Source organism: Calypte anna, chromosome 3, assembly GCF_003957555.1.
Source record: "Calypte anna isolate BGI_N300 chromosome 3, bCalAnn1_v1.p, whole genome shotgun sequence".
Lineage (NCBI taxonomy): Eukaryota > Metazoa > Chordata > Aves > Apodiformes > Trochilidae > Calypte > Calypte anna.
The window spans coordinates 33,465,241-33,487,234 of NC_044246.1; the positions used below are offsets into that span (position 1 = coordinate 33,465,241).

A 21,994-nucleotide genomic window follows, 5' to 3' on the forward strand; every position below is an offset into this window, starting at 1 on the left:
AGATAAATTTCATCCATTTGCAGCTGCAGTTCTGCAGTATCCCTTTTCCCCAAATCAGGGCAAAAGAAACAAGCTTTCCCACACCTGCACACTTCACAGAAATCTCTAACAGGGCTATCCAGAATGCTGCTGCTATGTAAGGAGAAAGTTCAATTTTATTTTCATATCAAGCACTAGCCATTTTATGAGATTTTAGTGGTAAAATGATGTTTAATTTCAAGTAATACAACACAATACACTCAGCATTTGTTGTTTTCACATGAACTGAACACAATTCTCCAGACAGGCACAAACTTTTGTCTTCTGCCACCCTTTATTCTATTGAGGCTTTCTTTACTTTTTTCCATGATGTGAAGCTGCAGGTGTTCAGTACCATTCAGGATGACGTTACAAAGCAGGCATTCTGGTTTGCTATCACATCAGAAAAGAGAGATGCAAGGAAAAGCTGTTTTCCTTCAAGGCCAGTAAGAACCCCAATTCTACAAGGCTTACCTAACCAGGTATTAGCATAACCAACTTAATTTCCTAGAGACTATATTACTTGAAAAAAGATAATGCTGCAATGTCTACTTTAGAAACTTAGCTCTTATGTCACTGTTAATTATTGCTTTATCCAAAATAAGTCTGTGTGAATCATTCCTGACTTAATGCTTTCCTAGGTTTTGGCTACTGGCAAATGGCTAGCAGGGTAGGCAGCTCTCATTCCTGCTTCTCACTGAAAGTTCTGGCATGCTTTGCCCCCTTTTGAGAAATAATACTAAATGCTAGGGATTAGAAATGGTTTGGTAGATATTGACTAGAAAAGATAACAAGCACAAGCTCAAAAATTAGAGCACACAAAAGAACTGCAAAAAAAAATGTAAAGTAAAAGCAGTAACAAGCTCTGACTTCAAAACTCCTTCCCTCTGCAGGGATTTTTTGCCTAGCAGGGGGTTAAAGCCAAAGGAGGAAGAACAGGAGTGACAACAGGAAGAACAGACTGGTAATAAAGGTGACCTTCAAAGAAAAAGATAAGCCCCAAAGGATGAAACACTAAGTGACCCAGATCTCTAAGTCTAAGTACTGATGTAGTTGATGGGAACTGAGACAACCTGAACTTTGTAACTAATAACATTCATTGAAGAATCTTTAGCCTACAGTTTTAATTTCTCAAACTTTCTGCTTGGTTAAAAATTAAAGGAAAGAATAAAATTCTATCATAGTCCCACTGCTGTTGTGACATTTGAATTGAAGTTGAAAAATTATTCTTTTAACTAAATATGTACTCCAGCAGCAGCATAAATTAACAGATTTACCAATGTTCTTCTAAGATTATATGGGTGCTTTTAAAGAGCACCTGTATAGCAGAAGCAAGCAACACTTTTACAGAGCAGACAAATATTTTCATTTCCTTCCAGTCAAGGCCAGAAATGTAAAACAGAAAATGGGGAACTCTGTACCGCAGATTAATTACTACCAGATGCCATAAAAAGATGACTCAGATTTTTAAAGAAGTCTAAATTGTATCAGAACAGCCTCAAAATACAGACAGTCCTTCCAGGATGTAAGAATTAAATGTAAGAAGAAACCTGAAGAATTCTTTACAAATTATTCATTACAACAGCTAATTTCACTTAATAGAGTGATAGTGGAGAAGGCCTAAGCAAATTATATTAGCAAAGGCACCTGCGAGGAAAATAAAATTGTAACTCTGATATTTATTCTTTTCATGGCTCTGTTTCAGGTTTCTGTTCCAGCCTTTTTTTTCTTTTCAAATATAAACCAAAAATCTGCAATGCAAACAAGTGTGATCAAAAAAATAAAATTATAAAATAATAACTGAAACAGTAGAGACAGTCATTAATGGCAGAAAAAACACAGATATAGTTTCATCCTAAAGTATAAAAACTGAACATAAATAGCCACCGGGAAGAGTATCCAATATACACCAATGTCAAACTGGGAGTTCCAACCTCTTAATGCCAACAGTTTTAAAATAAGTTCCTTCAACATCACAAGCCATGGTTACAGATTTCCTGGTGGTGTCATTGTGCCATTCAGGACGGTGATCCTTCAGTGATGTTACTAAGGTCCCCTTTCCACAACCTTCAAGCATGTGAACAAACTGGTATTTTAAAGCACTAGGCTATAAATACAGATTTGTTCTTACAGAAGCCATAGAGCCACACGTGTGTTCTATGTCCAACCCTGAAATTTTCCAAGATCTGTCACATGAAGTAAGTCTTAACACTCAAGGTTCACTAGTATTTTTATTTATTGCATTTATAGCAAGTATAAAAACATTCATTCCCTTGAAAAGGTGCTTCCACTGCACATTCTCCCCTTTTAATTCTTTCCTGCTGCTCCACAGGGTTACAGTAAGCAGCTTCACAACTGGCTCTCAGCAGTCTCCTAGATATTCTTTCTGGCCCTAGTTAAAAAAAAGAAGCAGATTCTCCTCTTCCTAAGGCTGCAGACTGCAAAACAGTAGCCCCAGTGATAGAGGAGCTACAGTTACACACAACAGAATGTAATTGTTCATTATTCCAGACTGGAAGCAGATTCAAAGATAATTAAGAGACTGCCAGGCAAGAGGATTCCTTTGAGGTCACCTGCTCTGAGCAGTGGGCAGTTTATCCCAGTTCTAGCCAAAACACTGCAAAGTTTGAATTGAATGAGACTACTACAGAGCTATAGTTTACTATTACCTTTTATCCAACAAAAAGCTGTTTCCCCTCACTATCTAATTGCATCTTCATCCCCAGAAGTCATCATAACATTCAGATGAAGTAAATGGCATTTTGGAAAAATTATTGGTTTATTTTGAGGGAAGAAATGATGGTCTGGATGATGAAAATGTTGCAGTTCCTAATATCACTGCAAATGTAAAGTCAAGAAGGGTGATTTCAAGAGATGATCTCATCACTATGACCTAGTTCAGAAGAAGTAAAATCAAAAAGCCAAGGAAGCTGGCTTTTTACTGCCATATGGAGTCCCCCCCCACAGTCTACTGGAAGTTTTCTGAAGAACAATAAATAGAAATTGTCTGCATCACACAGAATAATTGTTTTTTACTCACTTGAAAAATCCTGTTTTATGCATAAAAACATTTAGAGATTAAAAAGTTTTTATTCTCTCTCAAAAAATCACATGGAATGAGCCATACTTTTGTATGCTTTGCCTGTTTTGCATCTCATTTCTCAATGGACATAACCAGGAAACCAACTGCCACATCAAAAGTATAAAATGACAAAAGCACCATTTTTTTCCCAGAAAAGGATAAAGTGACATTCTATTCTGCTTCTTTCATTACCTGCTTCTTAACACTGAGTTCTCCTCTTACTCCCCAAGACAGCATCAGCTTCAGAAACTATTACCTAGAATTTTTATTCCCTTAACAGACATCTCATTACATGAATTGCATGTTTCCTCCATACACGCATATATATATGTATATATACACACACATACATTCTTTGTCATTTCCTTCAGTCCCATATAGATAGGATCAATTTTCTCTGCTGTCTAACCACAAAGCAAATAATCCTTTAAGCTGCAGGCACCAAATCAGACACTTTTCTAAGCATTAATGGTCTGACAAATACTGAAAAGAATTTCTGATAAGATTACCTTGCAGAAATAATATTATGCATATGGAAATACCATAATTTCATAAAACATATTTGCAAATGTGTCTTAATAGAGGATAAATGGAAAGAAGTAAGTGTCAAGTAAGTGTCATTTCCTGTAGAGCTCAAGTATTTTCTAGAGGAATGCTATGAACATTGCACTCAGGAATCCCAAGCACAGATTCATGAAGGGAAAGTTCTCTTACATATAAGTCCATTATGAATTATTGTGTTGGAAGACCACAGTAAGTACTTTCAAGCCTTATGAAGGGAAAGCACAGCAACCAACTATAAACATAAAGCTTGCCAGAATCAAGGAAGGGAAGAGGAACTATTCAAAGACACCTAGAGAAAAATAGCCACAGGCAAACCTGAGACCACAAGAAAGTAGTCCTTTGTGGTTTGCATTTTTCATATTAAAAAAAGCCCACATAAATGGGAACTCATACAGAAGCCTTCGTGGTGAACTGTTGGAACTGCCATCATCATAGCTCAAAGTAGCTTCACTACAATTGACTAATTAACCAAAGGTGCTCTAACTGCTGCATTTAAGCAGACAGAGAAGAGACTGCAATAAACGAGTATACATCAGATGCAAGGTGAAGACAAACAGCTCAATATAGACTGAAACCTTGTCATTACCTTTGGTTCAGGTTAACCCAACAAGTGTTCATTTGGTCAGTGGTTTCCTTCACCCTCCTTGTATCATAATCACGATATTCTCGAAGAAGTTTATTAGAAAGATCATTGAATGCAGCTGTCGTGATGTCACCTCTATGCAAATCCTGTACTAACAGCTAAAAAAAAAAAAAAAAACATTCCAGAATGAGAACATACAATAAAAATCATACTATTTTTCATACTAGGCATTTTACCGTATAACTCTCTTTTTTGTTTGTTTGGTATTTTGTTTGTTTTGCTAAAAACCAGAAAGTGTGCATATTTTTCATCTAGAAGAAAATTGTTTGAAAAAAAAAAATCTATGGAGACTAAGTGTCTTGAAAACGAACTCATCAAAACACTGCTAGGTGAAGAAAAATTATATTTCCAAGAAGGCCAAAGGCTAGAAAAATCTCCTGTATTTTACTGACAACGTAAGTAAAAACATTTCCATATTTTTAGTAAAATGAGTAAGTTTAAATTATGGTAGCAGTGATATAAGCAGCATTTCAAAATGTCATAAATGAAGTGCATAGCATGGCAATTTATGTTCATTGGTTTGTGGCTTTTTTTTTGTTCTTGTTTTTTTATTTTTTAACTGAGGCAAATACATTAGATGTAATTGCTTATTATGGTAGGATATTCATAAGGTGACTTTAGAAAATTCCAGACCAAGATTATTTCTAAACGAATAAATATACTTTCACATATATGGAAATATAGCTTTATATACAGTTTTATCCAGTGATCTCTGTACTCCTCTTGCTCATGTAAGGAAAGACAATGAAGAAGACTATTTTACTGTTTACTAAAATAGTGATGGATCATTGAGGAATTATCACAGTCATACTCTGTGCTTCTTTCCACACCCAGATGCATGCACCCCTGCCTTGTCCCATTATGAATATATATAAAAATTTACATATATACACACACATGCTTTTTTAAGCTTTATTATAGCCCCCTTCTAAATACTGCACTGATAAGAGCCCCTCCTTGCTGACTTGTCTAATTCTCATCCTGTGCCACTCACATTCTAACATTCTGACACCACCAGGACAGAGGCTATCAGACTTATTTATCAGTGCCCCTGGGACCATCAGAAGTGAAAATCAGGATAATTTTAAATAATTTGGTTCATTCATGGAATTAACTGATCTATTGCTAAGGGGTTTCTATGAAGAAATACATGCTACATTCTGTGCCTTTATGATTAAACTTCTATTGGTCTAGGTTTCAAGCGTTTTATATATAATTTATTTGCTGTTCCACTATACTTATTTCAACTACCCTTACAAAGACACACGTGCCAACTGTTTCCCTCCAAGAAAGTAGTTATCAGGAACTTATACACACACACACACACACACACACAATATAGAGACAATTTAGACGATATAATGCCCAAAAAGTCCGAATTCAATCTGATCGCATTACTGAGGAGTCTGATAGAGGTGGGGGGGAAAGTGTAGGTGGTCTTACTTTGATGTCTGTGATCTGTTTAATAAGCATCTCTTTTGGGGCTTGCAGGAGTGTACGCAGACGGATCTCGCACTGCTCCATGAGGTGCTCCATTTCTTGCTTCCTCTCATCCCACTGCACGCTGTCTGCCAGCAGGTACTTCAGCTGCTGCTGTCTCACCTCCACACCATGCTGGGTATTGTCCCACTGGTTCTTCACCTTCTCCACTGTGGAGAAGATACAGAATATGAAAACCCAGAGGGAAATAAACAGTTAGCCATAACTACCTCTTAATTGCCAGTTCTCAAATGCATTAGTTACCATAATTAGCAATTAATTTCCCCATGTAGTTCAGACATTCACAAAAGGCAAATGAAAAATGCAGGTATGCTTCCTGTTTAAGCAGGTCAGCATACTGGCAATAACTGAACGTTTCTGGAATATTTCAAAGGAATATTTTCAGGAATATTTTCATTTAATTCAAGTACACACGTGGGGAGGCAAATCTGCCACAGCTGCACTGCAGAAATACACCAGCAGCAGGGCTCCAAGAAGCATGATTTTAGGGTGATGGCTACACCAACAAGTTATCTTTGTACACCTGCAACTTAAACCAGTACAAACAAATAAATTCTGATGAGATCTGAATAGTTTACATGAAGTGTGTGTGAATACAGTCAAGCAGCACCTATGCTAGTATTTTGGCCGAGGCAGAAACAGTCCAATAACAATCTACTTCAACACTTTTGTTCCAACAGAATTATACAGACTGCAGGTAGATTACCAGCAGAACAGAGAAGATATTGATCATATCCCATTTCCTTCAAGTAGCTCATTCCTCTCTCAGTAGTTACATCAGATGATCAAAATAAATAGGTCTTAACCTCTAATAAATAAAGGGTGAAAAAGAGAAGGCAAGAGCCTAGGGTGAAAAAGTGTCAGGGAAAGCAGTAAGTTTGCCTTCAGAGAGGAATATCGTAGCTTAATACTTACAGAACATTAAAAAAGAGAAGTACTTGAAAGTCTATAAAGGTGGAAACATATTTCCCAATTACCTGCCATGACAGTTATTGAGAAGATAGTATATGACTAACACTGAAGAGTAAAAAAGTAAATATAAAAAAGCAAACCTAACAACAACAACAAAAAAAGCTAAGCTAGATTTTCTGAGCATACCTATACTCTGAACAGCAACAGGTAGGTTGTGTGCAAGCCATACAATGTATTTATATTACCAGTAAGGATGTAATATTTTTAGAAAACTAATATTAACTTGTTACTCAGGTCACTTCCATCTTTCATGAAGTAAAAATGCCAAATATTGTGTTTTAAGCTAAAACTCATTTTTATTTTTTCACTTTTGCAACAATACAAAGCTATTATGCTTGGGAAGATCTCAAACTCAGTACGACAAACAATATTCAGTTTCACAGAGCTCTAAAAGACTATGGCAGTGAAGCTCACTTGTCAGAATAACTATTACTGTTAGAAAAGTCTAATAATCTGTATAATATAGATTGTTTCCAACCCACTGGTAACTTCTTGATTCATTTTCATGGATCATGTAGGTCATAGAATCATCACAGAATGGTTTGGGTTGGAAAAAACCTTAAAGACCACCTAGTTCCTACCTCCCTGCCTGAACAGGGACACCTCCCACTAGACCAGGTTGCTCAAAGCCCCATCCAGCCTGGCCTTGAACACTTCCCAAGTGATCGTGATAAATGAGAACTTAGAAGGAAACTTCAATAACCCAACAGCAAGTAATAATATGGGGGGAGGGAAGCGGGGGGTGGGTATTTAAATAAATAAATATTTTACTATATCTGATAAAGGTTATGTTCAAAGGAAAAAAGCAGCTGCTGGGAGACATCAGTAGGTACACAAAAACAGCAAAATCAAAACCAGCAGGAGTTTAAAAAGGCTGTAACTCTGTGTGCTGCCTAATGAACTGCAAATAAATACCTCCTAAGTGTTTAGGTCTCCTCCCAAAACTAAAAAGAAATATCCCAGAGAAACAACTGCCTACAATAGCAACTTGGCTGAAGTAGATAGACAACTGATGTTTTTTAAAATACTTTTATCTATTATGCATACTTTTATAATGTTTATTATAATACATAATATTATTAAAGAAAAAATATTTGTTGATGCCTTTTTTCCTTATTAATGGTCAGATTAACATTTCTCTCTCCACCGTTGACATATTTTTAATCTCTTCAGTCTCCAGCAAAACAGGACAGAAAAATAGTGTAAATCTTCATAGCCTCAGTGTTCAGTGGGTTCAGTAGGAAAGCTCCTAGAAAAAGTTGTCAGGGCCACAAGCCTGTCATTAAAGGCAGAAGGATTGGGAAGAATTCCTGATAAGACTGTTCTTAATTCCCAACGACCATACAGTAATTGGAAGGGATGTTACAGAAAAGGAAGTTTTTCTGTACTCTTAGCTATTTGAGTAATTAAGCTTCATTTAACAACATACAGCAGACCCACACACGTTTGCAAGAAATTGATTTGTTTCCCTCAGTTTTTAAACAACAAGGTGCATAAAGCTAGGCTCAAAATCAAGAGTTTTAAGAGGAAGATATAAAGATTATTTTACTGCCATGGAAACACTGTATTTGTAAACATATAATTAAGAAACTTACATTTTTCTGTGATCACTGTCCTAATGTCTGAACTGGAAGTTTTATTTTTCAGATTCTGAGCCAATGTAAAAACAGAATCAAGTTGGGGGTGCCGCTGATCCAGCTCTGCCTTTGTCATCTGTTGAGAATTAGAACATTTTTTTTAAGTCCATAGAGCAGAATTTAGTTAACATCACTTGTATTATTTGTAAGAAAGCAACCAAAGATGTCTTGCCAGATGCAATTCTTGAATTGTCACATTGCAATATTGAAGCACTGCTTTAAAAAAGCAAAAACTTTCTGAATTACAGTTACTGAAAATACAGCTGTAAAGGTTTATCTGTACAAATCCAACAGTTATTGCAGTCATTGCCCAATATTTTTCAATATACCAAGCTCTGATCATTTAAATGGGGGGCAGGAGAGGGTACCAAGGGGGGGATGGCAGATGAAGAAGGAAACAGGAGGAACAATCAGGCTGTATAAATCATAGTTATTTCACTACTTCAAGGCACCAGAAGCCCATACTACAAATATTACAGTTAAAAGTGTTTCCAAAATTACTGTACCTCACATTATTCTTTCAAATTCCAGATTATCTCAGACACCCACAGAAAAAGGAAAGCACTTTTTTAGCCTGCAGTTTCTACTCTACAGTTACTCATGTTAATTGATATCAAGTCAAATAAAATGAACCTTAACGGGAGCATACAGCTCACAAATACTACCTTTAGTCATCACTCAGCATAGAATGAGCTATCAATAGAAACAAACATTTACATCATAAGTATTTGTTACAGCTTTTAACCATTTTAGCATATGTCTGGAATTCAGTTTAGTCTAACTGCAACAGAACAGAGCTCATCAGAAACCACTGATGAGTGCATCATAAAGGCAGCTCTCCAAGGAAATCTGAAGCTGCTCCAACATCTTCAGCAGAATCTATACCTTCCACAAAACATGTCATTTTCATGAGGTATTCTCTAGATGCTTTGTTTAAAACAAAAATAGCAGTGCCTCACTCACATCAGGACACAGTAACTGAGAGAATAGAGGAGGAAAAACTCTAATAACAGCATTAAAAGTATAATTTTCAAGTTGTATTAACTGCAGTCAGTTGCTTTATTAGTTTGGGTTTTTTTTGTAGAAAAGATGCAATTCCTTTACAAAATGTAAACTAACTATTAAAATGGGAGCCAGTTCCCTAATCCAATAGCCTTGACAGCCACATACTTTCAGTTGTGCAAGAGCCCGACTGATCTCCTCGGTATTTCCCACGGTGACTATGAGTGACTTGAGCATCTGGTCAGTCGATACCAACCAGTCAGCCAGTTCAGTTGTAGTTTGGTCCAGATCAGCAGGTACAGAAAGTCCCAAAGCCTGCTGAGTCTGAACAGGAATTTCCAATGAAGATGATACTAGCACCACCTTTTGGATGTCTGAAACAGAGTTTTGGTTTTTTGTTAAAAAAAATCATGGTCACGTGAGCAATTGTGGGAATTACAGATTTTGGGTTTGTTTTTTTTTAATTCTTATAACTATGCACCAGCATCTACAGAGAAAGCACAGCAAAAATTGTATCTGAGGCATTTTAACCATGAGAAACTAAGCAATGAGCAATTACTTTGGGGTGGTTTTTTGTTTGTTTGTGGGTTTTGCTTTGTTTTCTAAAAGGCTATTAATTATTGGACTGCATACCAAAGACTCACCCAAGTGATTCGGCCTAAATACAATACCTAAAAGAAGAGCAATTGCCAAGGCAAAATGGCACAAGGCTAACACCCTGACATGAATGGGAACTGATCTTTATTAAGCATAAAAAAACCAATCCTTTCAGTTTAAGATTTTCCAAAATTTTCTCTCACTTTTGTATTATGTGACAGAAAGGTTTTCCCCACGCTTGTCTCAGAACGTATTTAAGCATAAGCAAATCAAGTTACTCCAATAGATGCTTCATGGACATGGCAATATACCACTGTCCTGTGAAGGGACAAATGCCTGCTACTTCACAGCCCCATCCTTTCTGGTTTTTAACCTGACATTGCAAAGAGGTGAGGAATGAGCTTTACAGAAATATTCGCTCCAGGAGCTGTGTTTGGCTGTGTTCTAGTTCCAAGAAAACACTAAATGAAATCAAGGTGGAGCATGGAATACCACTCATGTGCCTCAAACAATGAAATAGAAGAGCTTAACAAACACTCTCTATAAAAGGAAAACAAGCTGAATCACAGTTTTCAAAGCCTTAAGCAAAAGTTTACCTCCACTAAATTTTGCTTACTGCTTAACCCCTACTAAAACATTCCTCCATTTCAAAACTCCTGTGGGAATCCCATAAGACTCCCCCAGTACTGAACTGCAGAGTGACCTGCCCATGGCAGGGGGTAGGAACTAGATGATCAGTAAGGTCCCTTCCAGCCCTAGCCTTACTCTGATTCTTCCCTAACCAAATATCCCTTCTCTCTGCCATAGTAACATTAAGGTAGCCTCAAGTACAGCTATGGACAATATTTCTTATTTCCACTTGCCTTAAATTTGTAGGGAAGGTTTTCCTTTTTGGATTCTTTTTGACCACAAAGATAATATTCAGTGCGACAAAACAATTGCTCACTCACCAGATGGCTTTGTCTGTGTAACAAGATGAGACTGCCGAACAAATGACTCCAGTTCCCTCACTCTGTCAGGCACTTCCTTGAACACCTAAAGTCCAGCAGAGAATTAAAAAATAAAACCAGTAAGACAACTTATACTAATAGAAAATAGTAATGGCCTATTAAAAGATAAACTTTTATACACTACGCTTGCTACAATGATGTAAAGATATACTTCTATGGTTTCTTTTCAAGATGTCACTTAAAAACAATAAAAATGCCAACAGGTATTCAGAGTTATTTCAACAAATCCCAGTGTCTTACCTAAATCTCGGAGGGAAATAAATGAACTGCTGTAGACAGGTTAACATGTTTTTTACTGCCTAAGCATCAAAGCTATGACTTACCATTTGAGTACACTTTGAAGGAAAGACAATGCAAAGCATGATTTGTCACCATCAGTGACAGGAAAGTGGAGAAATAGAAAATTAATTTTGAAAGAAAAAAATGTTACCACTACTGTGGTGATACTACCATTACTATTATAGTCACAACAAATTTGTCTAGTTAGCCTTTTAACAGCTTTTAAAAGGCAGGAAGGGGAATATAATTCACAAAGCAGGGGAGGATATCCCCATTTTCATGGCTGAATAGCTAAAACCATATTTTTTTCTTTCACTGAAATATCTGAAATCCACTTGCCCAATAAATTCTTTACTCCTTGATCCACAATATGATCCCAAATAAATCAGTTCCTTTTTCTACTTGGTTGTCCAGGCTCTGCTTCAAAAAAAAGTCTGGTTTGCTCCAGCCAGTGACTTATTTTCTTCTAATACACTTGTCAATGAGACTGAACACTACAGTTTCTATTTTGCAGCAGCTATACACAGGGAGAATCCCAGATACACTCAATAAGATTTTTTCACTAAGATTTACCACACCTTTGTTTGTTTTCCTTTTATCTGTTGCAAATATCCAATTTTCCTATACAGCAAAGATTTATTGTGATTTGTTATTAATTTCAAATTAATACATCACTGTGCACATCAAATAAATGAAATACTTTTGATCCAGCTGTTAAAAAGAAAGCGCATACCACGGGAAACATACAAAAAAAATAAACCTAAGCTAACAAAACTAATTAATTCTGATGGACAAATACCCACCAGTGTTTTAACATAGACCTGGATTGGGACACTGCCTGAAAAGGACTGCATGGCATCCAAGACATTTTATATAAATACCAACCATTCTGAGTATACCACTATATTTCAAACGTCAGATACTCAATGCTGAGGAAATGCATACCTTATTCCACCTCATGTTGAGGGATTGCAGGCAATCAGAAAGTTTCTCTTTTTCCTGATGATCAACATTTTTATCCAAAAGCACTTCAGGTTCAGTCCTGTTCAGCCACTGCAGTTTGTCTCCCTGTACTTCCATCTGTACATTTAAGACCTAAAAGGGAGAGAAGAGTTTTAGACCAAAGCAAAATGCAGACATTTGTAAGTGTGGTAGGAAAACTTTTCTTTAACTCAAATATTTAGAAATTTACCTTGAAATATAACATCTTCTATTTTGGTTTCTATGCTCTATCTAGAAATCATTAATTCATTTATTCAAATATCAACATACATTCCTAACTGGAAAAAACCACAAAACTGCAAGTAGATGAAGCACCTATACAGCTTCATGTCATGTACACTAATTCTCATCTCACAAAATACTTCTGTTCATCACATTATTCCTACATTTATTCCTGACCGATCAGTTAGCACATGTTATTCTCACTTTGCTATGCCAGCCTTTAATAATAGCTCACCTTTCCTAAGCTCTCTTAATTATCATCATCATACCCCTTCTCAATGTTCATTACTTGGCTAGACAAAACAAGGCAAGGTCTGGGTCCCTCTGCAGATTAGAAGTTCTTCCTAAAAAGCCCAGCATTCTTATTCAGTACCTGTTTATTGCAAATTCACCTTTCCTTAATAGATGGGACCAAAACTGCACACACATTCCTGCTTTCAGTGGGCTAAATTGGTACTTACAAATTCCCTACCAACATTTGTCTAGCAAATTCTGCTCTTCTGCCTGCCTTATTCCACTTCTACCTTTCACTTCAGGTATCTATATTAAGATAAGTGACAAGAATAATTGAACTTTCATGGTTGTCAGACATCCAATACTCAACTGACATTAGACTATTTGTTTAGGCAAACATAACTGCAACTACTTTACATCATTTATGTTCAAGTCTTCCTACCTGACTTAGACTAACAAAGGTTGTTTTAAAATTAACTAATTTTTTAAAAAGTGAGCAAGCAGGTATGTTGCATTGAATACTTCTTCCATTCCTTTAGGATTCCAGAAACATTCTCTTTCACATATTTTACAAACTGAAGATATTTTGTTGTCAAGCCAGACACAAAATAAACAGGAAAACCACACACATGCATATGCACACAAATTGCTGACTTCATCACTTGAAATGACCAAAACCCTTACAGTTTAAAAAGGAGGTTAAAGAAAATCTTACACAGATAACAAAGTATTAAAGGTGCCCCAGAAATGGAGCAACTATGCCTACTTACCATTTAAAGCTTATTGGCTTTTTGCTGACATTCTGACAACTAGAAAGTTGACCTGGGGACATCATCTCCAATGAAGTTCTACTACCTAAATTTTTATCAGTTGTACATATCTTTCTCACTCTCTGGCTAGATAACACTGTCCACTAAATCCAACTTCATCACAAAACACATCTTGTCTAAGTCATATCACAAAACTGACTCACACAAACATAACATTTTTTTGGCTATTTACAGTGTGAAAATTCCCCTTTCCAAAAGCCATGTCCTGATACTTTACACAAGACGTAGATGTGCAGCTACAAGGACACACTCATTGATCTTGCCTGTAACTCTCGCAACTTTTCTTCATGGTTGAATGTAAATCTTGAGTCCAGAGCATTTTCTACGTTTTCCAACCAACAACGCAGCTCATCAAGCTTCTTTCTGTACTCTATAAGCTGCTGATTCTCTCCTCTTAGCCTTAAAAAGGAAAACAAAAAATCCACATGCATTTCTGCAGTGAGCACAACATGTCAGTCCTACATTACCCCTGTTGTGACATAGTCACATGTTTTGCAGCTGTTGGAGCATCTTTAAAGGGTTCATTTTAGTATTCAAAGTATTCTATCCTCATCATTAAAATGAAAGATACTTTGTACCACCTTACAAATACACACATTTCGGTACCAAAGCCAAAAAATAGACTTTTAAAAGTCTGCAGTGATGGTATGACAACACCTTCAGGCCTAATAATTGTAAGGTAATACAAGGTGAAAGTACTAGAAATTTCCCTAAAAAGCTCCAAGGGAAAAATTCCCTACATCATACAAACATTTCATGGAAGCTCTCAGACTAAATACTTTTAAAAAATCATATTAACATTTCTAAATGAATCGGGAGTTGATTAAAAAAAACAACTCTATAGATAGCCTCCAAAAGTAACCATTCATTCCAACCCTTACACATTTTTAGCAGTAAGAATAGAGATTTGACCATATATTCACAGATACACTGAAAGTTCATATATTTATCTCGAACAACCTTTCTGTTAGATGTTGAAGTAAATTGAAGGCTATTTCAAAACAGATTTCCATTTTGTTCAGAAAATAGCTGGTAAAATGGATTAAATTACTTCAAACACAGACTTAAAGACCTTTTTTAAATTGTATTGTGGAAATCCAAGGACAACAAAAGTGTTTCAGTTAGTTTATATTTGACAATGTAAAAACAGAAATCGAACTTCTTACAGTTCAGCTTTGGCCAGAGAAAGAAACTGAGCATTCCTCCCTAAAAAGCCTGGCTTAGCAATGAAATTATTATTTTGAAAACAAAGGAAAGTCACAAGAATCTTTTAGGCTGTCATTTGTTGAGTTGTGTTAAGCACAGACTCGCTAAGCAGTCAGTTGCAGGCACATTTATGAGAAATCAGTTCAAAACAGAGGTCTGAATGTCAGGGAAATCTGGATTAACAACAGTGTTCAATAGAAGACACTATCTTCTCCCTGAGTCTAAATGAGATTCTCCTCATCACATCTGGTCAGACATACAAATTTCTGATTAACTTATTACCTCTGTTGTCTGTCTGTGACCTCCATGGTGATGGCTTTCCAGCGCCTATTCAGTCCTGCCAGCTTCTCCTGCAGGAAGCTCCCATCTGTAGCAGAGAGTTTCTGTATAATCCCTTCCCCAGTTCTGTTCAGTGCTGAAACACTGGTCTGATGGCTGCTGACTCCCTCCTCGAGTTCCTGTCAGAAACATAGAAGCCAGTCTGAATTTTATCACTGACATAAATTGATTTTGATCTGTGGCTTATAACGTGCAGGGCAAATCCTAGGTGCATATTATTTCACCAAAACAGACACTTAAAGCCATTTTACTTAAAATCAGATGCTGCTGATTTAAATTAGTAAGAGTCTGTTGTTAAACATAGTTCAATTTTCTAATGAGTGCCAAAGAGATAATGACACAGAGTAGCCCACTGAATACAACTTAGGATCACAAAAAGTTATTTAAACCACCAGTGCTAGAATCTACATTTGATTTCTTTCCTCTTAACATACAGCACTTTCTAGCAGTGCTAAGAGATGGTATGGCTTTTTATGAACTAGTTCTTTTAACAAGCTATGCCCCTGACTGTTTCTGTTACTTAACAGTATTTTAGCCAGGATAATTATGGCTATGCTGCCAGGCTCCCCAGACCTCACAGAAAATCCATGAAAGTACAGGAAGTTGGAAGGTATCAGAATCATATCTTCAAATATACCTAACAGCTACACTATTCTTACATTGTTAGTCAAAATTTCTTTGCAAGTAGACCAGGAATAAGATGGTTCAAGAAAGATAAGGAAAATGTCCTAGAATAAAACCCCAAGGAGCAAGAGGGATAAAATACAAACTGTATGTCAGGTAGAACACACATTTCTTCAGCAAAGGATACCTAACTCTTGGATAAGCATTGTTCCCCCCCCCCCTAAACAAAAAAACCCCTGATCCTTAAAGCTAGGTTTTCTCCTTAAATGCAAATGAAGTATTTTAGCTAAAGAGAAAAGTCTTGTCTTCCATAATGATGAGCTAGAAAAACACCAGGGAATTCAATTCAGAACTGAAGTCTTAAACAATCAAACCTAAGACATCTGAAACTGGCATCTTCTGTTTCTAGGTTGTTTATAAAAGGCAGATTTATCAAAATATTTGGGGGAGAGGGGAGAGAGGAGAGGTTCTAATGGGTCCATTTTTTAATTACAGGTAGAAAGAAAGTGAAATAATATCCTGGATTTCTTAACAATGTATTTTCAAAGCTGTAATGAAATATATAACAACTAAGATTAATTATGCCCACATTTGAATTATCAAATTATCTCAAACCCACCTACTGAGTCACCATAAAACCCCATACTATAAGGAGGAGTTGAAATCTTTTGAAGCAGCATTTTAAACTGCAATTGAAAAGAAATTTTAAGAGTTGCCACTTGAACTATGATTGCACAGCCTCATTTCAAATCTATATGTCTATATAGAAGAATTTTAGACAAAAGTCACCCTTTTTCCAGCTTGCTCATTTTCTGCACAAATCTTACATACCTGCTGATGCAGCTCAGCTGCCTGCAGCTCCAGGCTGCCATCTGGACCATGGGCATCAGCTAATAACACTTCAGCTTCTGTTATCCAGTGGGAGAGGTCATTGAGATCACAGTGGAACTGCCTCCATGCCTCAATTGCTCTGTCAAAGCAACTGAAAACAAAGCATTGTAAAATTACCCAAAACGTTTCTGTGAAATGGATAGGATTCCTACTCCATTGAGTAGAGACTTTGCTTGAAAAACAGAAAAGGTAACATACACCCTGGTTAGCAAAGCCCCAGTACTGAAGGCTTCCTGACACAGCAGCAGCTGATACAAGCCAACAGCAGAGACTGTCATTAAATTCCAGACGAAGGAAAAAAGGGCAGTCCTAGGCAAACTTTTGTTTCTATCACTTAAAAAAATAAAGATTGATTAGCTGCATCAAATTGGCCTGCAGAACCCTTTTTTTCTTCATTATAAAACCATTCAGATATCAGACAGGATGGAACATGAAATATGATTAATTGCTCATTTTTAATTTTTTTTTAATTCATAAACCATGGGGTGCTGGTGCATGGAATTTAAAAAGTGAAGGTGATTTTGATTATATAGCACTGACTGTACTATGAGAGGGCCCACATAAGGAGGTCTTATGCAATTTAATCACACAAAAACTTACCAAGCATTTCATTATTATTACCATCTTTGCAACTTCAAATTAATACGTAGCTTAACTTGAAGGGCAACATTTTCTAGCATGGAACAGGTTGAATTATCACAGTTAGGAAGTTGTTTTTAACTAAAATGAGATTTCTACTATGTTAATGAACTAAAAAAACCAGCCCATGAATGTTAGATAAGAAAACTATGTCAGAAAGGCATAAAAAGAGTAGTTTGCCTTCTACTTGTTCATTGCTAGCTCAGTACTACAAAGTTAATAGGGCAAGTGTCTCAAATGATAGAAGGCTTGAGATAAACAAGAAATCTACATCAGTGCTAACAGACTGGATAATATCTCATCCCAACCTAATAAAATGCCTTCTTTAAAGACATAGGAGCCCAGGTCTTCTGTTGAGAGGACTCCCTAATGTGATAGAGGCAAGATCTCACCTTTCCCATTATTTTTGTCTTCAACAGTTCCAACAGAAAAGACTGTAAGGTTACTTCTTGTATACAGATGCAATTAGAAATCAGTAGTATAATATCAAGGATATCCAAACCCAAACTTTAAAGACCTACTATTGCATCTATTATCTCACTAATTAAATTCAACAATTCCCAAAATCTTCTGGTGTGATTATTTTCATCACAATTTTCTCATTTTATGAAGACACAAATATTTCTTGGCCCAATAGGGTTATTTTATTATTCTTCACGTGAGCCAGTCATAATAAGAAAGGTAGCCTTAAAAATCTTTCTGACCCTGCTGTCTAGTTCTACCATTTAGTTTTCAGCACACATCTCAATTCTCTACACTAAACCCCAAAATCTCATTCTAGATGTAGACTGACCCCAAATTTCATTCTCCTTTTAATTATTTCTCAAGTACATTTTAGTGTAGCTTAATATATTGTTTCATTATATTATCTCATTCCACATTTTATGAGAAGAGATATTTTAAGTACTTTAAATAGTTTAAGACTATTTTATTGTCTTTCTTCAAATTTAATGTTTCTGGGGAGTTTTGAATACATGGCTTTTCCAGCATCCAGAATTTAAAACTTTTGAGAATGCTTTAAAAGCTTTAACTCCTACTGTTTGTTGTGAGCCTTCAGTTCCATCAATATTTTGAGCAACAAGACAAAATTTCATTTTGAATTTGAGCCAGAGGCAAATGCTGCTGTTTAACTAAAAATTTACTTAGCTGAAACATAAAAGTACCAATGTCCTGTCACTAGAGCACTGAGACCTGGCTATTCCTTGCCTCCTTTACAGAAATCCACTTGCTTCAAAACCACAGCTAAGCCCCAAGTCACAAGTCTGGAAAGACCAGAGCAGAAGCAGCAGAACTAGAGAACCAGCACTGTCACAACTGCTCAAAGCATTACGTCCATACATGTGTTTTACTACATATTTTCAAGTCAAACTGAAGCCTAGCAGTTCAGTCCAACACTAAAGTTTTGGTAAACACAGTTCAATTCAACTTGTGCTTGGCTAGCTTAGAGCTTTTTTCAAAAGTTTAACTACTTAGCTGCCACTATCACAAAATCATAAGCACCTCTGAATTAAATCAGTATCTTGCTACAGACTTGAGATACTGTTTCTAGTAAGTCTGTCAAAATCTCTCCCTAATCCAAAAAGAGAAAAAATCCAGAGATTACATGAGATTGTCCTTCTTGCTTATACCTAGGGCAACACAAGGAAAAGCGAGAATAAACTTGATTTTAAAAATCTTCTTAGTAACAGAATGAGTATAAAAATACTAATGCATAGATACAGCATTTTAATATTGATACTAATATTCTCTTCATTAATCAAAGGATATCCTTTTATTAAAACAGGAGCACTTAATATATTCAGGAAGCTACATACCGTTTTAGCTTAAATTGTTAGTCTAGTAATCCCTTTGGTTTGCATACAGTAATATTGCACCCAGTATTATTCCTATGTAGATGCAAATCTTTTAAAACTTCATGAACTTCAAGATTAATTTGTATTCAGTGAACCAACTGAGGAAGTAATTTGTTGCATTTTGACAGTTTATTTAATAAGCATTGAACTTAGTCTTTGATACACTTGTCTTTTTCAGTGATTCAGTGACAGGTTTCTGGTTAACCCTTGATAGTTAATGAAATATGTAGTGAATGAAATTGTACTTACACTTATAGAGGGGAAAATACTAGCTAAAGCTTTTCAATTTAGTAACAGAGGGGGAAAAGGCACGACTAAAGTTTAGTGTGTACTAGACCTATGGAGACAATAAAATGGCTGCATGCATGTAAATTCAGATGGGCAACAGATTCTGGAGCTGTTGTCTCCAAACATAGCAGGTGACCACAGCAGCTAGCAAGAGCACAGAAGGTAGTACCCAGCTGGCACCACTACTTGCTTTCAAATTAAAAATCATCAAAACAATATTCCCTGCTGAGTTATTAGAAATCTTGGGGATTCCCTGATCAGTGGGCAGAACTTCTTGAAGACTCTGCCCAACCAATACCAACCAAATTTTACATTCCTACACATACACCAGTGCTTTAGAAGTTAAAATCACCAGCTTATGTAACACACTCTTCCTCAAACATCTCTTCAAAATACACTACCAACTGTGTTTCATGTAAGAGTTCTGGCACTAAAAAGCAAGTGAAGATGGCTAAAACATTACTTTATGCTCTACAGAACATAAGTTAATTTACATAAGTGAAATTACAGCTATTTGATCTTTTTGGAAAGGAAATAGAAAGTACATTTTTCTTAAGCATCGATTTCAATATTCTCTTGCTCTCTCAACCACAAAATTTTCTAATATGGTCATCCCTCATCTTCAATTATTTACAACAGAGACTACTGGCAACTATCATACTTGCTCTATTTTAAAAAACCCATCTCAAAATCTACCCTCCATCAAAAGTAGCCTCAAATTGTTAAAAGATGTCTTACTCAACATTTTTTTTTCTAGAACTTTGCTTTGTGATACCTTGAAAAAAAAAACCCAACTGTTTTATAAGCACAATGTTCTATTTTATCAAGTAAAACCAATCAGCTTCATAAAAACACCCAGACCACAGTTAGCACACACTGACTGTTTCAACATTCAACAGTTCTGGCAGTTATTAAAGCTGATTAATTCCAAACTCTTTACCATTAAGGTACACTTACTTTTAAGTATATAAAATATTTAGCATGTGGTCACAGAAGCCAAACATCCTTGACTTACCACTTACGATCATTGTACATTCTATTAATTCTATCCCATTCTGCATTCAACTGGGTTAATGCATCTCCTATTTGTATTGCCTCAGGTCCAGATGCTTCTAAAATAACATCAGGCTGCTTCTCATGTATGACCGCAATTTGATCCCCGAGTTTATCCAAAATATCTTTTATATTCTGAAAGCACATGAGTAAAACAAGTCATTAGTAAAGTCAACATCAGCAGGAAATTAAAAAAAAAAATTTAAAAGGCAAAATCTCTTCAAAACACTGCTCTAAAATCAGTATCTGGAATAAGATCATGGCCCATCAGCAGTTTACAGATTAAACCAGTTTCAGCAACTGAACTGAATAGCCCACCACAACTTGTTAAGCATGTGTCCTCAGTATTTTTATGAAGAGGTTTAAATATTTTCTATACCAAATCTGATCCCGAAGGGGCATATCATACTTAGAACAGCAGTATCTTCATTATTAAACAAATCTGCCCATTTAATGAAGACACTGTATATATTCCTTCCTCATAAATGAGCCAAAAATATGACTTTATTATGCTTCACATAACCTCTCATATGCATGGAACTGCAAAAGCATAAGCAACATCAAAGTTTTATATTTAAATTACAAAGGTAAAGCAATCTATCTCAAATATCACTGAGCTATGATGTGGAATTACCTTTAAACCACATGCTGTTGTAATACTGCCTTGGTATTCAGAGGACAAACAGTCCATGCAAACTGTGGAATTTACTTATCTTTTTTAATTTAAACCAGTAACATTTCTAAAAATTCCATGCTCTGCTATTTGCTTCTTCTGGAAACAGCCATATAATAGAACAAAATATGAAAATCAGATTCACGACCTTAACCAAAAGGAGGTGTTTTAAACCCATCCTAACGTAAACACTCCTAGTTGTACTAACGGAGCACAGAAGCAGAGTAAACAGGGACAAGAGAATCTCATCAACAAAGCAGAAGTGTCATCCACTTTGTCAAAGGTTGGCATCATTCCTCTATTTGGTTTTGAAAGTTGGGCCAAAAATCAAATTTGAAGAATTAAAGCACATATACAGTGCAAAGAAAAGTAGGTTGGAAAAGTGGACTGAAATTCTGAAAAGCTTTTAAATGAGCTGTATTACAGCTGATCTTCCTCTAGGTGAGAGGCAAAGCCTGACTGCCTCAAATATGAGAACAGTGCTTCCCAGTCCACAGAAGTACAGCTCCGCTGTACCACGTGCAATTCCCAATTCCAATAGATGTTTTGTACGGAAATCTCCATATCGTGCTCCTTTGACATGCTCCAAATTAACCAGGATTCAGACTTCTAAATACTTAACTCACATTTGGCAGCAGGATTTAGTATTTTCAAAAATACTTTCTTTGTCCTCTTTTGAAGAAGGACAAGTCCCTAACTACTTCATTATTAATCACCACAGTAAATGTACCAGCTGGCAATAAGTGGGAGTTCCAAATTCACCACATATTGATGCTTTGCTAATCAGAACACATAGATGTTGTCTTGTGGCCTCAAACAAAGCTTCATATACAATA

At 36.1% G+C, this 21,994-nt stretch overlaps 1 protein-coding gene across 1 annotated transcript in view; it reads right to left on the reverse strand.

Annotated features, from left to right (window-relative positions):
• UTRN (utrophin) overlaps positions 1 to 21,994 on the reverse strand; it is a 352,138-nt gene that overhangs the window by 188,959 nt on the left and 141,185 nt on the right. Inside the window, exons 42-51 of the mRNA XM_030446581.1 lie at positions 20,448 to 20,620; positions 16,593 to 16,743; positions 15,081 to 15,256; positions 13,856 to 13,991; positions 12,250 to 12,399; positions 10,966 to 11,050; positions 9,587 to 9,792; positions 8,375 to 8,492; positions 5,751 to 5,956; positions 4,251 to 4,405 (exon numbers count right to left, since the gene is read on the reverse strand). Of these exons, the coding sequence (XP_030302441.1) occupies positions 4,251 to 4,405; positions 5,751 to 5,956; positions 8,375 to 8,492; positions 9,587 to 9,792; positions 10,966 to 11,050; positions 12,250 to 12,399; positions 13,856 to 13,991; positions 15,081 to 15,256; positions 16,593 to 16,743; positions 20,448 to 20,620 (1,556 nt within the window). The remainder of the gene's footprint in view (positions 1 to 4,250; positions 4,406 to 5,750; positions 5,957 to 8,374; positions 8,493 to 9,586; positions 9,793 to 10,965; positions 11,051 to 12,249; positions 12,400 to 13,855; positions 13,992 to 15,080; positions 15,257 to 16,592; positions 16,744 to 20,447; positions 20,621 to 21,994) is intronic.